General features: G+C 39.8%; 2 protein-coding genes across 2 annotated transcripts; one reads left to right on the top strand and one right to left on the bottom strand.

The window, feature by feature from the left end:
- Positions 1-1,571: 1,571 nt before the first annotated feature.
- LOC134650333 (uncharacterized) lies at positions 1,572-13,002 on the bottom strand. The gene is made up of 9 exons (XM_063505297.1): positions 11,321-13,002; positions 11,095-11,239; positions 10,122-10,250; positions 9,109-9,312; positions 8,697-8,840; positions 8,048-8,100; positions 7,372-7,484; positions 7,003-7,066; positions 1,572-2,712 (listed from the first exon to the last, which is right to left on the bottom strand). Exons 1-9 carry the CDS (start codon positions 12,847-12,849, stop codon positions 1,596-1,598), a joined length of 3,498 nt encoding a protein of 1,165 aa, XP_063361367.1. The 5' UTR covers positions 12,850-13,002; the 3' UTR covers positions 1,572-1,595.
- Positions 13,003-15,578: 2,576 nt separating this feature from the next.
- LOC134650322 (VWFA and cache domain-containing protein 1) lies at positions 15,579-19,560 on the top strand. Its single transcript, XM_063505286.1, has one exon. It carries the CDS (start codon positions 15,765-15,767, stop codon positions 19,332-19,334), a length of 3,570 nt encoding a protein of 1,189 aa, XP_063361356.1. The 5' UTR covers positions 15,579-15,764; the 3' UTR covers positions 19,335-19,560.
- The last annotated feature ends 1,049 nt before the right edge of the window (positions 19,561-20,609 follow it).

Raw genomic sequence — 20,609 nt, 5'->3', positions numbered from 1 at the left:
TAATTAGAGAGGAACGGATAAACTATGTCGCAGCCATCCTGTGCGAAGCATCACACTGTTAGATATGTGTTACTATAAAACTGTAGGTATTTTAGGAGTTCAAAATATTTTTTTATGCCATATTTGGCCAAACTAGGAATAGTTTATGGCATACTGTGAAACCGTCCCCGCAAAATAAGTATCTTGAACTCTTGGAAGTAACGTTTTCTGTAGTACCTAGACCTCCTGACGAGTTTTATAATCTTTGAGGCAGCTAAAAGTTTCGTAATTAGTCAATTCAGTTCATATCAGATTTAGGTGCCTATTTATGAAAGTGTTTAGTCATTAAACTTAAAATGAATTTAAAAGTGGAAAAATTACTGTCTTTGGTACTTGAACTCACGGCCTCTGGATCGATACTCCAGCGCTCTGCCATCTGAATGAGCATTACTACTCGCATGATTGATTGTGATTGATAATGATTTTGTTTTACTCATTGTTTAGTAGGCATGAGAAATTGGAACTGTGACGTCACTGTAAATCCATATAAAGAATGGGACTCATAAAGCTTATTTTTACAGTGTAAGTATTTATTCATTTTCCAGGCATAGTACGATTTATCGACCACATACTTACTTGTCAATTTAATTACATACAACCTTAGCAATCCGATTTAAGGTTCAAATGAATCACCAAAACGTAACTACCTATTTGTAATAAGTATAATTTGGATTTGTTGGCAAACCCTTCCAGATTTGTACAACCTGGAAAAGGGTTACGTAAATTTGATTGCATGACTGGCTGTGAAATTAGTCTATTTGATTGTTTACAATGCTTGGGTAAAAACTCTAAATATCTAATTGGATTTAAAGAACAGTAACATGACAGTATAAAATCTGTCTAGGTCGTTTCAAAGGTTAGATTTACCTTTTCCTTTGACTCACGGCCCGATTCGAATTCATGTCATTCATGCTCACGGCAAACTTGAGCGCGTAGCACTACGGCAAACGCTGCGCCGTAGCTTGTTGTTGTATAGTGTAGCGGCCAAAATCCCGTAGCCGTAGAAGGGTAACGCTATTGGTAAAATGTGTTGTAATTACAGCGTAATTTTAACAATTAGCTCTGAAGGATCAACAAGTACTTAATTGTAAAATCAAAATACATAGAATTAGATTCATAATTCGTGTGTTTAATTTTCTTCTATTAAAATCTTATAAACAAATATACATGTACATATACATTATAACTTATAAGTTTCAGGAATGTATATTATTTTCAAGAAAGCTCACTCCGATGGAGGATAACAATAGATTCATAATAAAATGTTTATTCGTATTAAATAAGAATTATTTAGCTACAAAAATACCTTTCGCACAATTCAGTCATTTTAATGCACATTTGAATAAGACACTTTATTTAAGTACCTACTTATATTTTAGTAGATACTAATTAACTTATATAGTATTGAAATTTGTATTTTATTGTAAATCTAATTGCACAATCTCACGATATGATACGAAAAATGGTTAGTTATTTATATACCTATGTTTTATTGTAGGTCTCGAATCGTAAAATTGGCATAGGTAATATAAGTACCTATAAGTATAATTTTATGGTCATCGCAGTTTATCCACAAATTTCTGTATGGCTCTATATCGGGTCGGTTGCATGGATTCTTTGAGCATCGGCCGAAACCGCGTGTCTTCGAGCAGGGCGAGGCAGAGCAGCCTCGCGTGCAGGCGCGCCTCGGCGCACGCGTCGCCGAGCAGCTCGCCCGCCGCGCGCAGCAGCAGCGTGCGCGGCTCGGCCGGCAGGTCCAGCATGCGCGCCGCGCCGCGCCGCTCCACCAGCCGCGTCAGCGCCTGCGCCGTCGCCGCGCGCACCGGCCCGGCGCGGTGCGTCGCGCCTCTCCGCGCCAGCGCCACCGCGGCGCGCGCGCTGCTGCTCCCGCACGCCACGCGCACCAGCGCCGAGGCGGCGTCCGCTCGCAGAAACCGATTCACGTCCGCGCAGCGCTCCAGCAGCGCCGTCACCGCATCCTCCAGCTCGGGGTCCAGCGACCGACCTCGATGTTCGAACAGAGATCCCATGGTGGAGCACGCGGTTCGGGATACGCGAGAACGTAGCGACTTAACGTGAGTGGCCGTCGAGCGGACTACCGCCCGCCAGCTCGTCGCCGGTGCCCGCGCTCCGCTGTCCGACGCGAGTCGCTCGGCTTCCGTTAATGCGTTCACTATGACTTCCCAATCCTCGTGTTTAGCGGGTACTATACACTCCGTGAGCGCCGAACGCACGTCGCGTTCGCACGCGGGCTTGTAAACGTTACTCGTGGGGTCGGGTGACCGTTGACCGCTTTTAATCGGGCTGGCGGATTCACTTCTACTCCTAGCCGACACCGGACTGGGCGAAGAAAGTCTGCTCTGAGGTCGTGAAAGGGGCGATTCGGCCCTTTCGGAGCTTAATGATTTCTGCGAACCAAAATCATTGTTACCGTGAAGCGAATTATTGTCTTTCAAACTATTCTCATTCTGAGATTCAGCGCCTTTAATGGACTTCTCCGAATAATCTTCGACGTGAATAGACGGCGAGTGCGGTGCGGGCGGTACATTATCAATTTCGTCTACAGGAATGTCTACGATAGTGGTTTCCCCGAAAATTAGGCTTTCCGACGATATCTTTTTTTCTTTCTCTTCAGTGACATCTTCACAAGTAGCGGTGAGCGCGCTCGAATCTCTGTAATAAGAAGGACAAGTTGAGTTTGTCATGCATTTTTTAATCATCACCTAAGATATAGTTAGGGGTGTATGGTGACGGGTGTCACGTGCCGGGGCGGCAGGGCGAGTGCATGTTTACCGCGTGTGGTCGGGCAGGTCGGCGACGAGGTCGGGCGCGAGCGGCGGGGAGGGCGCGGGCGCGACGCCGGAGCGGGGGCGCGCGCAGCAGCACAGCCGCAGGGGCAGCATGGCCGCCTGCCGCGGCGGCGCCTCCGCGACTGCCGCGCCGGCGACCCCTGCCCGCCGCCCGACGCCCGTGCGTACCTACACCTACCGATCGATCGCCACCACATGTTGATGAACTCACCACTTTACTACCTGCATATTATGTAAATTAAGTAACATTCTCGGAATTTCCCCCGATCGCAAGCGGAACAAAGTAACTCCACCATTAGCAAAAATTAGATGTCAAGTCACCGTGTAACCATTATAATGTAAAAATGCGCCATGGCCTTGGCGTTAGTTAATTATGCGATTAACTAAAGTAGGCATACAGGAAGAATTAGTGTTCAGAAGGAATTTCATTTTTGCCAGTAGAGCCTTTGAGAGAGAAGCAAACATGGTAGTTTGCTTTTTAAATCATACATAGCAGATAGGTACCTATTTACACGTACGACACTACTTACATCTGATTACAAATGTGCAAGTTGCGGAATGTTTCTAAAAAAGTTAGTGGAGTAGGTACCTAATACATATATACTTACCTACATATACAAGCTGCAAGTTGTATGGTATATTTTCAAATACAATAATTAACAATATTTTACATAAATAATATCTGGGAGACCGAGCTTTAATCTATAAGATCTAGCTAGATCGATTTTCCGCCCCCAAAACCCCCATATAGTAAGTTTAATCGAAATCGTTAGAGCCGTTTCCGAGATCCCCGAATTATATAAATAAATATACAGGTATATATACAAGAATTGCTCGTTTAAAGATACCGTGGAATGGGGTTACTCTGATTCGAGGGGTAACATTGATCATCGATTTTTAAGGAAAAGGGAGTGGATTTTTGAACGCGAACTTAAAGCATTTTATGATGTGGTTGGCATGCTTTACAAAAATAGATGATGAAAGCGTGCAGAAACGTATTCCTTATAGTTTAAAAATCGATGATCAATATTACCCCATGAATCAAAGTCACCCCAGTTTACGGTATAAGATCTAAGTACAGTCAGCAGCAGAAGTTGCTAAAGCGGGCGAGGCGTTCAAAATGATCTTGACGCGACTTTATTGTTAAGGGAATAAGAGCGGCAGCGTGTCAAGGTAATTTTGGATTGAACACCTCACCCGCTAAGCAACTTCTGCTGCGGACTGTACGCTTTATGTTCATTTCTTACAGCTCACAACCTAATAATTGTATGTGTGTACCTAGAATATACCTACGCTTCACTTCAGAAAGTTAATCGTATACATTTAAGACCTATTAAGCGACTGTTAGCTAGGTTTGCCTAGTGAAGTGGGGCGATCCGCCGATACCGTAAATGGGTCATCCATAAACGCCGAGAATGAAAGCCGGCAATAATTTTAGGCCCGAAATGTAGGTTAGTGGTGGCACGCAATTACACATGAATTATATACTTGAGGTTATTAGATTCGTGGGTGACGTGCGTAATTGATATCATGATATGGCTGTCGAATTTGATAGACGGTAGGGAATATCAATTAGCTACCGAAGCAAAAGACTTATAGAATGTAAGTTAATTTTTTTAAAGAGCCTATATAGGTTGCTTTTCTATTCTTCGGACATAATAAATATGTGACGCCTCTGCAAAACAAAGTGGCTATAGATAGCCCCTATAGTTTAGGCTACTACGAGACTCCACTTTACCAATGTTGGTCAATAAGATCATACATACAATGTCTAACGAGAGTTGGTTTTAATTTCATGGCAGCGTGGTCGAGTTAAAGTAAAGGAAATTAACAATTTTGAAGAAGACGGTTAATTAAGGTTCATTTAAAAGGTTATTAACCTTAATTAATAATTTCAGCTGAATATTACTTTACAGATTCCTTTAACTCAACAACGCTGTCATGAAATTAAAACGTCGTTACCTATCCCTAGTCATAACGTGACATGATAAAGTATAAATAGTAAAACCTTTTAGAGATTATATATTGAAGCTCCGCTATTGTATATTATCAGGAAACTAAGCGCCGTAAATAAAAATACTACGCAGCCTTGGTCATAATAATGCTTGAACGTTGACATTTCCAAAGGCCAAATTTTACGCGATTTCTTTAAATATTTTATTTTCTTCGGCCTCGGTGGCATTTTACCGACATTCGTCATAATTACTCATGTCGATTAACCAAGCCAAATGGGGGTGACTGACTCGAACCAAACGTAATTGGCATGGTAATTTGTGCCAGTTTTATACTGATAACAATCGACACTCCAAATATACAACAAACAGTTAACATACTTATTAGTTTGTATTTTTAGCTGTACGCGTTAGAATCCTCGCTCTATAAAATTCTTGGTCGCATGGAAAATGGAACGGAAACTAATTAATACGAATCGCGAGAAATAGGTAGGTACCTAAGTAAGTAGCCTTGGAGTCTAGACATTTGGTCAATTCTTGCTATCAGATCAAAGGAAAACTGCAAGTGTGCCCTAAATACTGACTACGAGTATGAACAAGCACACTATTTGCCGAAATGCTTAGGTAAGTTTTTTTGTATTTATATTGAAAATGTCTAGAAACGTGCATGTCTTGTAAATAGGTAGGTACATAAAGGCAATAGGCTCTTGCTTCCCCACCACACCCAGTGCAATATCGATGTGACATGTGACACGCTATTGGAAGACATAATTTCCTGCGCATGCTAATTAAAACCCCTTCTATTTTTGGGTGACAAAAACTATGTCACTTACAAGTTTATCTTGTTCGACCACCCTTAGAATAAGGCACTAAACAGACCCGACCGTGGTCACGGGCGGCGATTGGAGACCGCCAAGAATCCCAAAAAGGGATGGGAAGGCATCTCATACCCTCCTACAGACGGTAGGTAAGGTTTTGTTATTTAAATTTAAATATAACACAATGTAATATTGTTATTGAATAAAATGATGATGATGAATAGGTACTTTGGCAGTTCATGGACTAAATCTGTTAGGGAAATGGGCCACAGAAAGTAATCCCGTTAAAATCCGGTTCGAAGGACCATGTAGGTAAAGCCATGACAACGTTAGGTAGGTATAGGTATCTTAGGTTTTAGGAGGAGTTACACGTTAAATAGCTATGTCTCTAGCTCTACCTAAGATTCTAAGATTGTGTCAGACATTTTATGGGGTTCTTTGGCCTACGTTTTATCGGAGACTCTCGGAGCTCTGCTAATAAATATAGGAAGTACCTAGTTATAAATATAATGATATTGTCGTTGATTGGGGCCGGTATCACGTGTCATATCGGTACGTTTTTGCGTTTTGGCGATATAAATTGCATTAAGGAGGCAATACCTACCGGCTCGGCTACCTTATCGTATCAGCATCAAACTAAACGGCGGCTAAAGCCTATAGTGATTCTGGAAGACTTTAGCCGTCTTTTAGTTAGAGGACAGCACTAGCACCTTATTCTGCAAGCTGCAGGAATCAATGAAATATCAGTCTAAATTGGCTCCTGTCTGCCCAACGAGTATGTAATATAACTCCGCGGCTGAAATCAGCTGACACAATCTACGATAAAGCCCAAAAACATACCTAACATTTCGCCATTTCGTGACACTTTATTCTCACTAAGTTCTATTTTATGTAAGTACCTTTGTCTATTGACTGTTTGTGTGTTTCCGAATAAAAAATATATTTCTATTTCAATACTATATTTTAACCAGAACTGTAATTTACATCTCATCGTGAATATCTTGATAAATAAATACACCTGTGACAGATATAGTAAGTAATTTTAAAATTACGGATTGTTATCTTACTATATCTTACTGTATCTAAACTAAAGCAATATACCTAAGTGCAACATACCTACTAGGTATTGTCTGGCCTGGCCGTCAGCTGAATAGATTCCCAAGACAGCAAGGTCAATATCCAAGTTATAACACAAGGCAGTACAGTATACATTTTAAATAAGCACTAGATAATTGATCAAACATTTGAAGGCGATTCGTGCCATCGTGGTATTGAACTCATTGACCCTGGCATTTTGGAAATTGAGAAACTATAATTAACTTAAAAAGTATGTACTTACTTCAACGGGATTTCTTCACGGAGATAATAATTGTTGATACTTACTTGTCACTTAGTGGAATCGGCGATAAAGCTTTGTGTATAGACTCCCCGTTTGCTTGTGAAATACCTGTTGAGTGAAAACAAACTTTAAGGCTTTTAAGACATGCGTTCCTCATCTCAGATGTGTTCCTCACCTGAGATGATGACCTTAAAAACGCAACTTAAAACCTTCCGAACTGCGTATTGACGAATCACGAAATGGACGCATCACTTATGGACAAACTGCGTAGTAGACGAATGGACGAAATGCGATTTGGACGAACTGCGTATTGGACGTCCAGCTAACAAATCTGTTACCCGCCTTATTCCAGACGTCCAAAGTATGTTGTGTACCTACGATTTAGGCTTGTCTTTATATTTTAGAGAACTTACTCGGTAATGGAGCAGAGTCTGGTAATGGCCTCAATCGTCTCGGCGGAGGCGGACCCGCAGGCGAGGGCGTCGAGCGAGCGCGTCTTCGCACTGGCACCGGAAGAAGGGAGCTCCTGAATCAAAACAATTGGTGTCACACAAACTCCTCGTTTTAGAGAACTCCGGAGCTGGCGGATCCAAGCAGAATGCTGCCTCGCGAGGAGTTAGCCGTGTGAAGTACCTCGGTCGCTAAGATGTGCCTCGCCTGAGAAGGCATTGCGAATATTGCGATTACGTGTAGTTAACTAGTTAAGGTGTGTGCGTTTGTCTCGGTTGAGAATGTTGAGATACATCAACACGGACCGTCCTGCTTCACGCGCGAATGTCGCCGCGAGGCAGCTTTTTCTGTGTGGATCTTCTTCTTCTTTCCCGTCCCGTCTAGTCTAGATTGTTCATAAGTTGCTTTGAAGTTTATACCAAGTTTATACTAAGCCTTGCATCTGTCCTAAATGTAGGGTACCTATTTATAAAATGTTCCACAGTCTTTACTTTCAGTGTATGACTTCTCATTCTTAAAATATACCTACCGCCATATATATATGGTAAAGTAGGTATCAAGAAAACGATAGTTCACGAAAACGCTAATTCAACAACTAAATATTTTAAGTATACCTAGCTGAGGACTGAGGCTATTTACCTTGACACGTGGCTGGTTCTGTTTTCGACAGGCTTACTGAGTCGTTCTCGTAACTGAAATAAAACTTTATATCAATAACCACTACGTCATCAATACAACTATTTTAGTTTTGTGTAATTACAGACTGAATTATTGGCACTAAAAGACTTGGTGATAATTTTATTTGGTGTAAGTAGTGTATCAATCGACTCTACCCAGCTAATTCTATCGGCCTTACCCGACTTACCTTAGTTAGACGCATTCTACTTTAACAATCGCTGTTAGAAACAAGGAAACTGACTTAAAATTTACCAAGCGCATGCTAATCGAAACTCTATTTTGATTTTGTTTGTTTTGTTACCGTATTACAGAACACAAACAGCGGTGTGGACTATTAGTCTCCTCTGAACTGCGGTCAGCACCTCTGCGGGCCCGGCAGCCCTCGACGCGAGGCAAATTGTGCGCTTTATGTTTCCTAAATTCCTAACGTCCTAACAAGAATATCGTGCTCAGATGTTATTTGTTACCATATTACAAAACCATATTACAAAACAGCGTCATCAGCCCTGGCGGTGTCGGCGAGGCTTCTCCGAACTGCGGTCTGCACGTTGTGTGTGCCTTACGGGCGCTTCATGTCAATTAACGTCCAAACAGAACCTCGTGCTGTTACCTTATTACAAAACACATCCGCCGTAACGGTGTCGGCGAGTCGTCTCCGAACTGCGGTCAGGACCGCGGCTGGGCCGGCAGCTCTTGCGAGACAAAGCGCAGCGCGAAGTTGTGTACTTTGCATTCGCTCCGTGTCACCAGACATCTGATCAAAATAATCTCACGTTAATCTAACGTGATGTCACGTTCAAATTATGTAGAAATGAAAATGAAGGTTCAGTCGCCACCCCAGGTGCATCATAGAGGCTAAGGTGCTCATTTATAAATACGTAGGTATAACCTATCTTTAAACGCATCTGTAATCATTGCGTTAAAGAGAGCATCATATTGAAATGTTCAAATATTTCTGGAATTCTCCACTTTATTGTACCCGGTACACATTTAACCTGCTTTTGGTATAGGTAGGTACTTACGCCGATTACAGCAGGGTCGAAAATTACGTCAATGAGATTGTGCAAAGGTATGGTCTGCAGCATCGCATGAGGTAGTGCGGTCGGTGGTGGTTCTCGGCCCATCCTGGCCACTAAGGCTGGCAGGAGCCGCCTAACGCAGTCTTTGCTGGCTCCTCGCAATAGGGCACAGACTGCTCCTTCTGCTGGTGCTCTGGCTGCCGAGACCTGCATCAAGAATGTATTTATAATGTTATACATGGTATATATTAGGTCTGTTCAGCTGGAAAATACCTACGCTGTTATTATTAGTGTGCGAGTGCCACTATAATAGATAGGGCATCCGGAGTATAGCTTTGTGGTTGTTGTGCTAGGTCTCACTCCAAATCCAATCACTGATTGGTCACTGTGTCCAAATCTTTAGTTGGAGCATGGAAGAAGAGGAAACAGCAAACATATTTATAGCTATATATTAGTACGAGTGTAAATATGAACTAAATATCAACAACTTAACACAAACTAAACAAAAGAAGTGTTACTATGTACCTAGTTACAAAAGTAATTATTTTGGGCACCCGTTTTTATTTCTAAATGGGTTTATGTAAATAAGATTGTTGATAAGTTCGGGCGTGTCAGTTGTACACGGACGCTTTTGTTTGGGCACCTCGGTAAAGTTTCTTAGGCCGACAAAGACAAAATCTAAATAGCCTCTAATAGGAGCGAAAAGTTTTTAATAGGACCTATTAACTCAACAGAAGATCAATGCAAACTGGGCATGCAGTTTGCATGAAAATTTATACAAAGTGAGCCGTTTTTTTTTCAGATGACATCAACATCACTGTTGTGTTATCTAATTTTCATTCCTATCCTATCAAGAGTATTGAGTTTTTCGACGAGGGTTATTATTACCTCACATGTGTACATACAAGCGGTCGGCTCTGCGTACCGCAAGTTCTCTGCGTGTAGCAGAGCACTGTCGCTATCCAGTTTTCATTCCTGTCCAATCGAGTCTTTTGACGAGGATTCAACTATATTACCTCTTCGCTTAAAGCCCACATGTGTTGTACAAGCGAGAGAGCGGCCGGCTCCGCGCGCCGCACGTTCTCTGCGTCTAGTAGAGCACTGTGCAACTGATCGGCCGCTTTTACTGCTGCTATCCAGTTTTCCTACACGAAAAAAGGAAAAGTCTTTGGGTTATTAACATTTAGAAGCGCCCTTCATGTAATTTATTAATTGCGGATCTGTCAATGCAGATTTTTTTCTCCGAAATTGACGCCATGATTGCTTAAAACATACCTATCCTTATCCCTGAATAAATGTGAGTATAGGTTAGGTGCTTTAGACATCAATCAACCTAGCTTCGTAACTGTATTTCCATTAATTAATCATAAGTAACTCGTGTCACGTTTATACTAGGTAGGTACCTAGACTAGGTACGCATTATTCCAATAACTGTTTCCTATGTTAGAATTCTAAGAACGAAAGCTACGCATAATCTTATGAATCTCGTCGAATTTCAATGATTCATTCAATTACCTATATAATCTCCATTTGAAACCAACAGCAGAGTAACGCAGAGTGCTCGCTAGCAAATTGATCCCGACACGCACACATTGTTTTGGACTACTATAGTTCGTTTTTTTAGCATTAGAAAGAAGGTAAGCGATCTTGACATGTCTTTTAATTGAAAAACGCTTTTTAAAAATCAGTAACTATTACTTATGAAAGTAGAAGAATATATAAATGATCGTATTAGATTCATAATTGTTACATATTTGCAATTATTTATTTTTAAAACGTGTTTTTCAATAAAAAAGACACGTCAAGATTGTTTACCTTATTTCTAAAGCTAAAAAAACGAACTATAGAGCAATTATTATTTAATTGACAAAACAATCACTTGCCAAAACTATATCGTTCAGTGAGTGGTATACAGTCACTACAAACACAACTAATGGCGACGGCGTAAGTACTTACTAGGTATGTAGTCATAGGTCATATCAGACGTACCGTATTGTGTAATTGATCCGAAATATGTTTTGGAACTACTCCTAAATCTTCCCATTGGTAGTGCCCGCGAAGTGGTGAGGGTCCGCGCGGAGAGAGGTAGTCTTCTTCTTTGGGCGATGATGACGCTAGAAGGCTCAGCACGAATCTACGAGTAATGAAGAGTGTTTTTTTGTATTGTATTGTATTATTCTATCTACAGTCTACTATTATATCACATCTTTCTTACCCATCCTGCTCTAGATGTAGCCGTGTTGATCTTCGGCGAGGAGACACTGTTGGACTTCGCTGTAGATTATGAAGCACCTCGACTTCTCTGTGTGGTTCCACTGGACTCGGAAGTTTATCCGGAGTTCGGATCTCAGTCAAAGTCAGTGTGAACCCCGAATTTTTTAAATTGTCCTCCGGTGCTTCGTTCTTAGATCTAAAATAGTCATACAATTCACTTAATGATTTCGATTTTAATTTGACTTTACTGTATGTTGCTTCTATAGTAGGGTTGCGAGGTTTGTTGTTAATGACTGGTAATGGAATTCCACTCTTTTTAGGTTTGCTTTGCGATTCCCTTTCAAATGCTTCCCGTTTTATATCATTCATTTTACTCACAATCAATGGTGTTACTTGCATAGACGCTTCTTCGATGTGCGAATGTTGTATGGCTGCAGATTTGTTTTGAATAGAATCGTCTTCACTCGTTGCTATGTTTTCGCTGTCAGGTGTGCGAATTTTAACACTTTCTCCTCCAAATCGCACCTTTTTAACTACAACATCCATGTCTTCCGAGTCCCCGTCGCTATATTTCAGCATGTTCCGATCGGAACTATCACAATCTTCTTCACTACCCGTATTCTTCTCAGATTCAGTCTCATTCTCCTCTAAAACGGTCATCGTAATTGCAGTATCGGAGTCGAATTTGATTTCAGTTTCGATTATCACTTTTGCGTAATTATTTCCATAACATGGCACGTGGTTATATGAATCATCAGATGAGGTATCACAAGTTGATAGTCTGACAGGGCTATTAAAAACATGGTTTATTTTAACCAACTGATGGCTGTTTTTATCTCGGTAAGTGGTTTTTCTAGGAGCATAGTATACATCAAGCGAATCTTCATCATACACTTCACACAAAATACGAAATTTATCTTGCACTTTTGGTTCTAATCTTGACAAGTAAATCATGTAATCTCTCGGGCCGACAACTCTTCTTAGCTTAATAAGCGACCTTAACGCTACATCTCTGTGTACATGATCAAAAAGTTTATCTCCTAATGTCTGAAAAATTGGAAACGTATCTAACACAGAGTGTCTTCTTTTCAAAATTGCCATAACTGAAGGAATAGACAGAATTAAGCCAGTTATTACATTAACTTTGGTGTCAAAATCGGCTGAATGTGGTCTAATGTTATGATAAGAGCACTTGTCTAGAATAGCTCTAGCCGCGCATTCTGGGTCCTCGCAATGGGAGCAAAACACTTTCAAAGCATCTAGTGCAGCTTTGCGGACGTTTGGGGAGCCATGTCCCAAGTTATCTATAACTTGGTCGAAAGGGAACGTTAGTGCGTTGCCAGAGAGCGGCAGGAGATCAGCGAGCACGCGAAGAGCATGGAGACGGACTTCCCATTCAGGGTGTGTGAGGCGATCCCTTATAGCGATGTAGAGGAGCTCAACGTCGAGGTCCGGCGGCAGCGCCCGGGCTCGGAGGACACGATCCCATAGCGGAGCGAGGGGCGGAGGCGCCGTCTCCGGCAGTTGCATGGTGGTGGACTGAGCGAGCCGGCCGGTCGCGTGCCCGGCGGCGCCGCGTCGCGAACACAACTGGGTTAATGATCGGACGGTACGCCACGCCGTCCCTGACCAATCGATGGCTCACACATGCACACTTTACCCCGACGGCAAACTTAACCCCATAACGTCTCGGCGGAACTTCTATCGGTTGTCTTAAATCACTAAAATATTTTGTTATTTGTATAAATGAATTAGTACCTAGGTAGTTTAATTAGAAATTATGATACAAAGGTGTGTTTTTGTAAGGGTTATCTAGAAGGGAAGGGAACCTCTACGCTCTTCAGCGATACCTATATAATGCTACTTTTGTTGGTTTATTTTGGTAATAGGTAGGTACCTATTACCAAAATAAACCAACAACATATCGACATGGCCTGAATTTTGATGACAGAGACCAAATTTTGTAAGTAGGTATAGAGAGCATAGATAGAGCATTAACATTTGGGATGTAAAGGATCTCTATTACTATTTACCTATCACAAAAACCAAAAACCAGCATAAAATAACATACAACTACATACCTATGTAGTTGTATGTTATTTTATGCTGGTTTTTGGTTTTTGTGATAGGTAAATAACCAAAAACCAGCATAAAATAACATACAACTACATACCTATGTAGTATGTAGTGTGTTTGTGATAGGTAAATAGTAATAGAGATCCTTTACATCCCAAATGTTAATGCTCTATCTATGCTCTCTATACCTACTTACAAAATTTGGTCTCTGTCATCAAAATTCAGGCCATGTCGATATGTCGATAGCAACCAAGCATAAAGTCATAATAATAATATCGCTTATGGCCGCTTGTATCTGTAATTCTGTACCAATCAATATAATACGCGTTGCCCATTATTTGAAAAAGTGTAGGTAAATGCGAAGGCGGGGTAATTTTGAAACTGGCAAATATCTACTAAACTAGAAACACTTTCTACTGTAACAACTGTATGCAATATGCCATGTAAGCGTTGCAGTGGCGTAAGTGTTGCTGAAGTATAAAGTGTTTCTAGTTTAGTAGATATTTGCCAGTTTCAAAATTACTCCGCCTTCGCATTTACCCCAATGCACCCTAGTAGTTTTTTTTTGAAGTGAAGACTTCTTTAGCGGCGCTGGGCACTTTTTGAGGTGGGGAAAAAATGATAAACTCGAGACAGCGTAAGGCGATCACGTGACCGTAAGGCGATCACGTGACCGTAGGTAAGTTTAGATGGCCACTCATTTAGATGACATTTAAATCAATAAAGAAAAACTCAATGGCATTACTTGAAAAAGGTTCTAATCTTGTACGGGCTGAAATACGAGGATCTCACAGTTACATTCTAACTTTATATCACTCAAATATAATTCAATCAAGCTACATCTTGATGAAATCGCTAATAAAAGTGAACTCTAGTACTGGTGAATAAAACTCAAAATATTATGACCAAATATATTTAGATGCGAATGGATGCGAGGTCTGCAAGGTAACTTTACAATTTCTATTCGAATTTTAAACAATTAACGCTACAAATTTGAATTTCGAATTTTAAACAAGCTCACTCACCAGCAATTCCGGAACTTAAGTTTTTCAATAGAAAGGAGGATAGGTCAATTATACATAGTGCTGCAGACATTTTGGACTAGTCATTGAGTTTTCACTTCTGTCAGCACTCCCGGAGTGCAATCCGTTGTTGTTTTATTAATGATTTGCTTTGAAATGTCAGCGATTTGATTTCATTTACGCCTGTCCCAACACCAAAGAGAAAGGTTCTTAGTTGTAAACCAATTTTGTTAAAAAAATTAATTACGTGTAGACTGTAAGGATGCTGGGAAATAACAAATGCATAGAGTCTGTGCGGAGAGAGAAGAGTCGTCGAATGTATGGGGCCCATTACATTCCACCCTTTCCTTCACACTTAATATTCAAGACTCAAGAATCGTCAAATTGAAAACCTGTGGTGAAAACTCGCGCATCGTTACATGCTTTTCGCTAATCGTCGGCCATAGGACTGCTACGGGGTCCGATTTTTGAATTTCGACCACTCGATTTCGTGTATTTCGTTAATTAATATCTCCACTACTAGGCATTTAAATTCTACTAATAGAATTGAAATCGAGTGGTCATACCAATAGATTCCAAATTTCGATCGCTCGTATTTCAAAAATTAGCATTTCGCCGTTTTCCACCGATTTTCGAGTGAAGAAATCGAGCGACCGAAATTCAAAAATCGGCTCCCAGCGATCCTTCTGGCTCATAGCGGTGTTCCACCATATATATTCTTAACTAGAAGTGTTTGACTACATTCCTGACTAGCTAGAAAAGTATGTTAAGTATGTCATGTCTATATGCTTATAGTCGTTCCGTATGAACAGCAATTCCGTACCTCCAAAGCAAAGAAGTCACTGAAGTCAGTCTTCCCATTCATGGTTAGTTCACACAAACACGCACATTGTATACTATAATTTGTCAAAGGACTGTCTCATTTCAAACATAGACAGAGATAATCATACTATCTTTGTCTTACACTTGTACTGGCACCCAAAAGAAAAGCATGAGTATAGTTTTGTTTGGTCTTATTTACTGACAAATTGGTTTGACCAACTATATAAAATATTTTTTTCAAACAAAATATTATAACTCGTCGGCTACAAATTTGATCAAGCAGATACAAAACGCAAGCCGCCATGTTTTATCAACTGTCATAAGGGGGGAGTTGCGAGGAAAACAAGCTCTGTTTGTTTTATTATTTTTGATACCATAGTCTTTATAATTATAATAATATCAGAAACATATTCATCTCTACACCTCTATGTATATTATGAAAACTATTAACGGTGATTTTAAGATGTGTTCCTGTAAAAAAAGTACGAATCAAGTGTGACGCGGATCAAATAGAATGCCGACAAGATGAAGCTTTTATCGCTGCTATTTACGATTATCACGACTTTTTACGTCCCGCTTGTCTTCGCTCAAAATGAAAATTGTACGAGGCCTAATTATCGGTGTGACTACGAGTTATCGGTGGAAAAACTTTCTGAGACTTTGGGAAAAAAGTTTAATGAGATAGTCGCAACAGAACTCGGCAGTGATTATTCCACGCATTTCGAAGTACGCACCGCTTCGAAAGTAAGCCGAAATCAACCCTCAGATAATGACCTGCTTTTCACTATAGCCAGTAAAATAAGCTACAAGCTCACCTCTGCGGCTACAATACTTAAAGATATGAGCAAAGCTATTAACGGCAACAATACTCCGTCCTTCACGTATCCCTGTCCATTCAACTCTATACGTAAGTCAGTGTTTATTAAAAATGTTGAATTATTTGAAAATATGCCTTTGGACCCTAAGTCTCAAATGTTGGAGCGTTTCAAGGATTTAAAAGTAAAACGACAGTATTACCTTTCACATATTGACTATGCAACAGATAAAGACTGTGTTACAATGCCACACTCTAATTTGAGATATCTTTATCACAAGGTTGTGCACCCAGCTTCAAAATTTGTTGTATTTATTATTGATAATAACATGAGCTCAGGATCATTGCAGCATGCAGTAAGAGTAGCTCGAGAGATGGCCTATGCTCTACAAAGCACTGATGTTATTGCATTGAAGGTGACCAATACTACTGGATTTCTGAAATTTGATGACACATGCAGTAAAGAAGGTGTATCCAGCCTAGGCAATGCTACAGATAACAACAAACTGCTATTACGGGAGTACTTTTCATTGCTGGACATTGCACCTTCAAATGTTTCCCCTCTGACTATAAATAAAGAACTAAAAGCTCTACTCGCTGAGAAATCATTACCTACCAACAAGCTGTTCGTATTTATGACAGATACTAAGATTTTAAAGAATGAAACATGGCTGAAAGTCTTTCCTTATTCAACAAATGACGATAACATGAAGTTTGCCATTGGTCTGATATATGAAAATGATGCAGCTAGAAACAGTTCTTTGGGAATATTTCACATGGATAAGTGGCACAATCACTCCAGCAACCACTCTGTGCTTAGGTTGCACATAAACAACAGTGGGGTGGTGGGGCAAGTGGCATCAGCATTTATTTCACTATTACCTGATACATATCAAAACAATTTAATAATAACTGAAGGCCCACTCTGGGAAGCAACAGATAGAGACTTTATGGTGTCCTTGATGCTGCCTATATCTTCTGGGATTCTAGGATTAGATTTATATTGGTCTGATCTTGCTGAGGACATTATATACTTTAAGGATTTAAATTTAAAAAAGAGAGCATTTGTGATGGATTTCTCAGGTAAAGTGCTTATGCACTCATATTTTCCAAGACCTGAGACAGCTTCTGAAAAAATCAAATTCACTCACTTGGAAAGTGTTGAGGCTTATGACTTCATTCACAGTGTAAAACAAGAAATGGTATCCAAGAGTTCTGGTAACTTCACAGTGACCGATCAGAGTTCTAGTAATTCCATTGTTTATTCTTGGAGATGGGTTGAAAAGTTGTATATTGTTTGTATAGTTTCAGAAACAGTAGGAAAAAGTTTTTTAAACAAGACTAACATTTCCCTTGCTAGAAGCAACAAAGAAATATTATTTCATAGATTAGATTTGTTTCCTCCAAAAAATGGCAAAATTTGTCGTCATTTCAAACAAATAGCCACAATTGATCAAGGTACAGTTTATTTGAGTCCTTCTAGCTTTCAGTCGCCATTCACTTACTTATATGATATGGGGAATGGCCATGAAGCAGTTATGTATATGCAAAACTATTTGGCATATTTGAAAAGTGTTGCTCATGGATTGCTCTCTAATCCGGGATTGAAAAATGAAATTCAACAAGATGTGGGATTTCTTAATTCTCTTTTGACTTTTTATAAAAATCAGCATTTGCATGGAACCTACTCCAAATACATAGTTAGAAGGTATGCAGTAACTGAAAGTGGTGTACTTGTCATGTATCCTGGCACAGTTTTAGAATATGACTATGAACCTGTTCGAAGACCCTGGTATACATATGCCTTAGAAAATCCAGATAAAATTGTTCTTACTCCTCCAAATTTAGATGTGGGTGGTGCAGGATATGTGGTGTCAATTTCTTATGCTTTAAAAAGTCCTCTTCATCCCACTATGGTAGTCTCTATGGATGTCACCATGGGCTTCCTTTATAAACTGCTAATTGATAGCATGCCTTTATGTGAAAAGGCACATATTAAATGCTTCATTATGAATAACAGAGGCTACCTAGTTTCTCATCCAGGCTTAATGGATCCTAACAGTTCCGGCCCTATTGAACAGCAGCATATCACCCATAAAGAGTCTATGATCGCAACAGACATGCTTAATCACAAAGGATTTGTCACAAAAAGACTATGCAGTAATTTCTATGACAAGACTATACAAAGATTTTACGAATTTAATACTTCTCTCCCAAATATTCTTTCCAATGCAGTGTCTGGAGACCACTGTGTTCATTACTACATTGCAGCCATTCCTGGTACGAATGCCTTTATAGGTCTTGTAAACGCGTCTTGCGTTGCAGCCTCTTTTTGTCCCTGCAGTATGGTGGACAGGCTCTGTCTTAACTGCAATCGGATGGAACAGACAGACTGTGAGTGCCCTTGTGAATGCACTTCTGAAATTTACGAGTGTCCAAACACTAATTTTACTAAGATCAATCAGGAGATTCCCTTATGCGGAATGATGCCAGAAAATAATAACCATAAATCGCATTATTTTCACAATTTTGCTGAAACTTTGCAGGCCTGTTTCGATTTTCAATGTGAAACTTACTCAACGCGTTCATCTTGCTTGGGTATATTAGGTTGTGAGTGGTGTCAGGTTGATACAGATGGCCATTCCCAACTTTCGACGCCATATTGCACTTCTCAGTCTACGTGCTTTAATGGAGTTCTTGGTGCCGTTACTCCGTATGGCGAGGGCACCTTAGGTCACGTTAGTAGAGACGTGACAGGAAACTATTTAGGTCCGATTGCAGGTTGTATTGTTACTATTAGTCTAGTAATAGCCGTTGCCATATATTGCTATAGGCAAAATGTTACGACGGCCAGTTGCCATAATTTATATGTAGATGGTCCTGCCGAAACTTGGCCTGATGCAGACGTACAAATGAGCCATTTACAGTCTGATGACACCCATGATCTTTCTGGGCAAGATAAACTATTGCCAGCCATGGAAATAGAAGCCCCCATTTCGCCATACAGGGTAGTGACCGGTTACAGACGCTCCCACACGGCTGGAGGCTCAGATCACGGGTATTCTACGATGACCCCGCATGAGGACTCTGAAGCGACCGGATTTTCGGTCAATGATCCAATAATTCTGTCAGATGACACAAAATCAGATATAAGCTGCCCACTTCCAGCTAAGATTAAGCCCAGATTAAAAGCTGGCGATCTTAGCGTGACTGTTCTTCCCTGTGGCAAAAATAGTGTAATAGCTCCTGTGACTGTTCATAGACATATGGAAGCCTCGTAATACGTTAATTATTCATAATCTACCTCTGTTGTACATAGCATTAATGTTAATGTGGTCAAGCAGCTTAATTTTTTTATTAAATGTGATATATTATACATACTTGCTAATGTTAGTGAATTTGGGTAATGATTTTAGTATCAGAATTTTGGTTACTACATAATGGTGCTCTTCCTTGATTTCTGTACTGTAATAATGTACTTATTTTTTATACATTGTTTTGTGAAGCATAATATGAGGTGAATATTAAGTTAATTGACGAGAAAACGCGCACGCGCAGGATTGTAACAAGTGGTGCTATATCGCATCAGCAATCAGAACTGCCTCCGGGTCATTGAGCCATTTAACTTGGCTTGAGCTTTTTAACTTATACTTGGTTTTTTCGGGTTATTCCCACTAGTTACCACCAAGTTGTTACCAGTGGTAACTACTGGGAATTATTTCCCACCTTTTAACATTGGTAAATAATTGGAAAAATAATTCCAGTAGTTACCACCAACGCAGGTTGGAGGTAACTACTGGGAATAAAAATTCCCAGTAGTTACCACCAAAATATTTGTTAGAGTAAAATACTAATAAAAACAGTATAAATAGTATAATATAAATATAGAGTGATTTAATAAATAATTATTAAGTTGATTAGTGTTTACGTAAACTGCCTTTAAAGCGCCCAAAAATATTGAAACAGTTTTTAACCGGTACTAGTACAAAAACTATAAAATATGTAAGGAAAAATTTAATAATCCATTTAGATTATTTTTCAAGTGATTTTATTAGGTAATTCAAAATCACTCTATATTTATACTATACTATTTTATACTGTTTTTTTCCCAGTAGTTACCAGTGGTAAAAGGTGGGAAAAAAATTCCCAGTAGCTACCACTGGTAACAACTTGGTGGTAACTAGTGGGAATAACCCGTTTTTTTAACTGATCATTTTATGCTTCATCATATCTATTTATTTATGTACCTAAAAACCTACTTTTGTTTAACGGAGATTTTTTCTTGTGACAAGCTTTCAAACTACAATAAGTAGGTAATAAATAAACGTTCATACGTTCAATAGACATATATTCCCTGAATACCTATGTTAACTTGCCTTTGTTATTTGTAGTGCTAACTGATCAGTGTTCAGTTACGAAGTATTGTATTTTCGCTTATGTTACAAATTGGCACTATACAATACAGGTCTATTTGTATGTAAGTTTTATATTTTAATTTTTTGTATTAGCATTAAGATACAGTAATTTTTATTTCGAGAATGTGCCAGTGCCTAATG

This window comes from Cydia amplana, chromosome 1 (assembly GCF_948474715.1).
Source record: "Cydia amplana chromosome 1, ilCydAmpl1.1, whole genome shotgun sequence".
Classification (NCBI taxonomy): Eukaryota; Metazoa; Arthropoda; class Insecta; order Lepidoptera; family Tortricidae; genus Cydia; species Cydia amplana.
Note: the sequence above shows the minus strand (reverse complement) of the source record. Positions and strands in the feature narration are given on the sequence as shown.

Excerpts from the sequence above, each read along its gene's own strand:
- LOC134650322 (XM_063505286.1), top strand. The coding sequence starts at position 15,765 with ATGAAGCTTTTATCGCTGCTATTTACGATTATCACGACTTTTTACGTC.
- LOC134650333 (XM_063505297.1), bottom strand. The coding sequence starts at position 12,849 with ATGCAACTGCCGGAGACGGCGCCTCCGCCCCTCGCTCCGCTATGGGAT. Across the intron at positions 10,251-11,094 it reads CGGATCAATTACACAATACG|GAAAACTGGATAGCAGCAGT; the intron begins GTACGTCTGATA and ends TTTTTCGTGTAG. Across the intron at positions 2,713-7,002 it reads CCGATTCCACTAAGTGACAA|AGATTCGAGCGCGCTCACCG; the intron begins GTAAGTATCAAC and ends TTCTTATTACAG.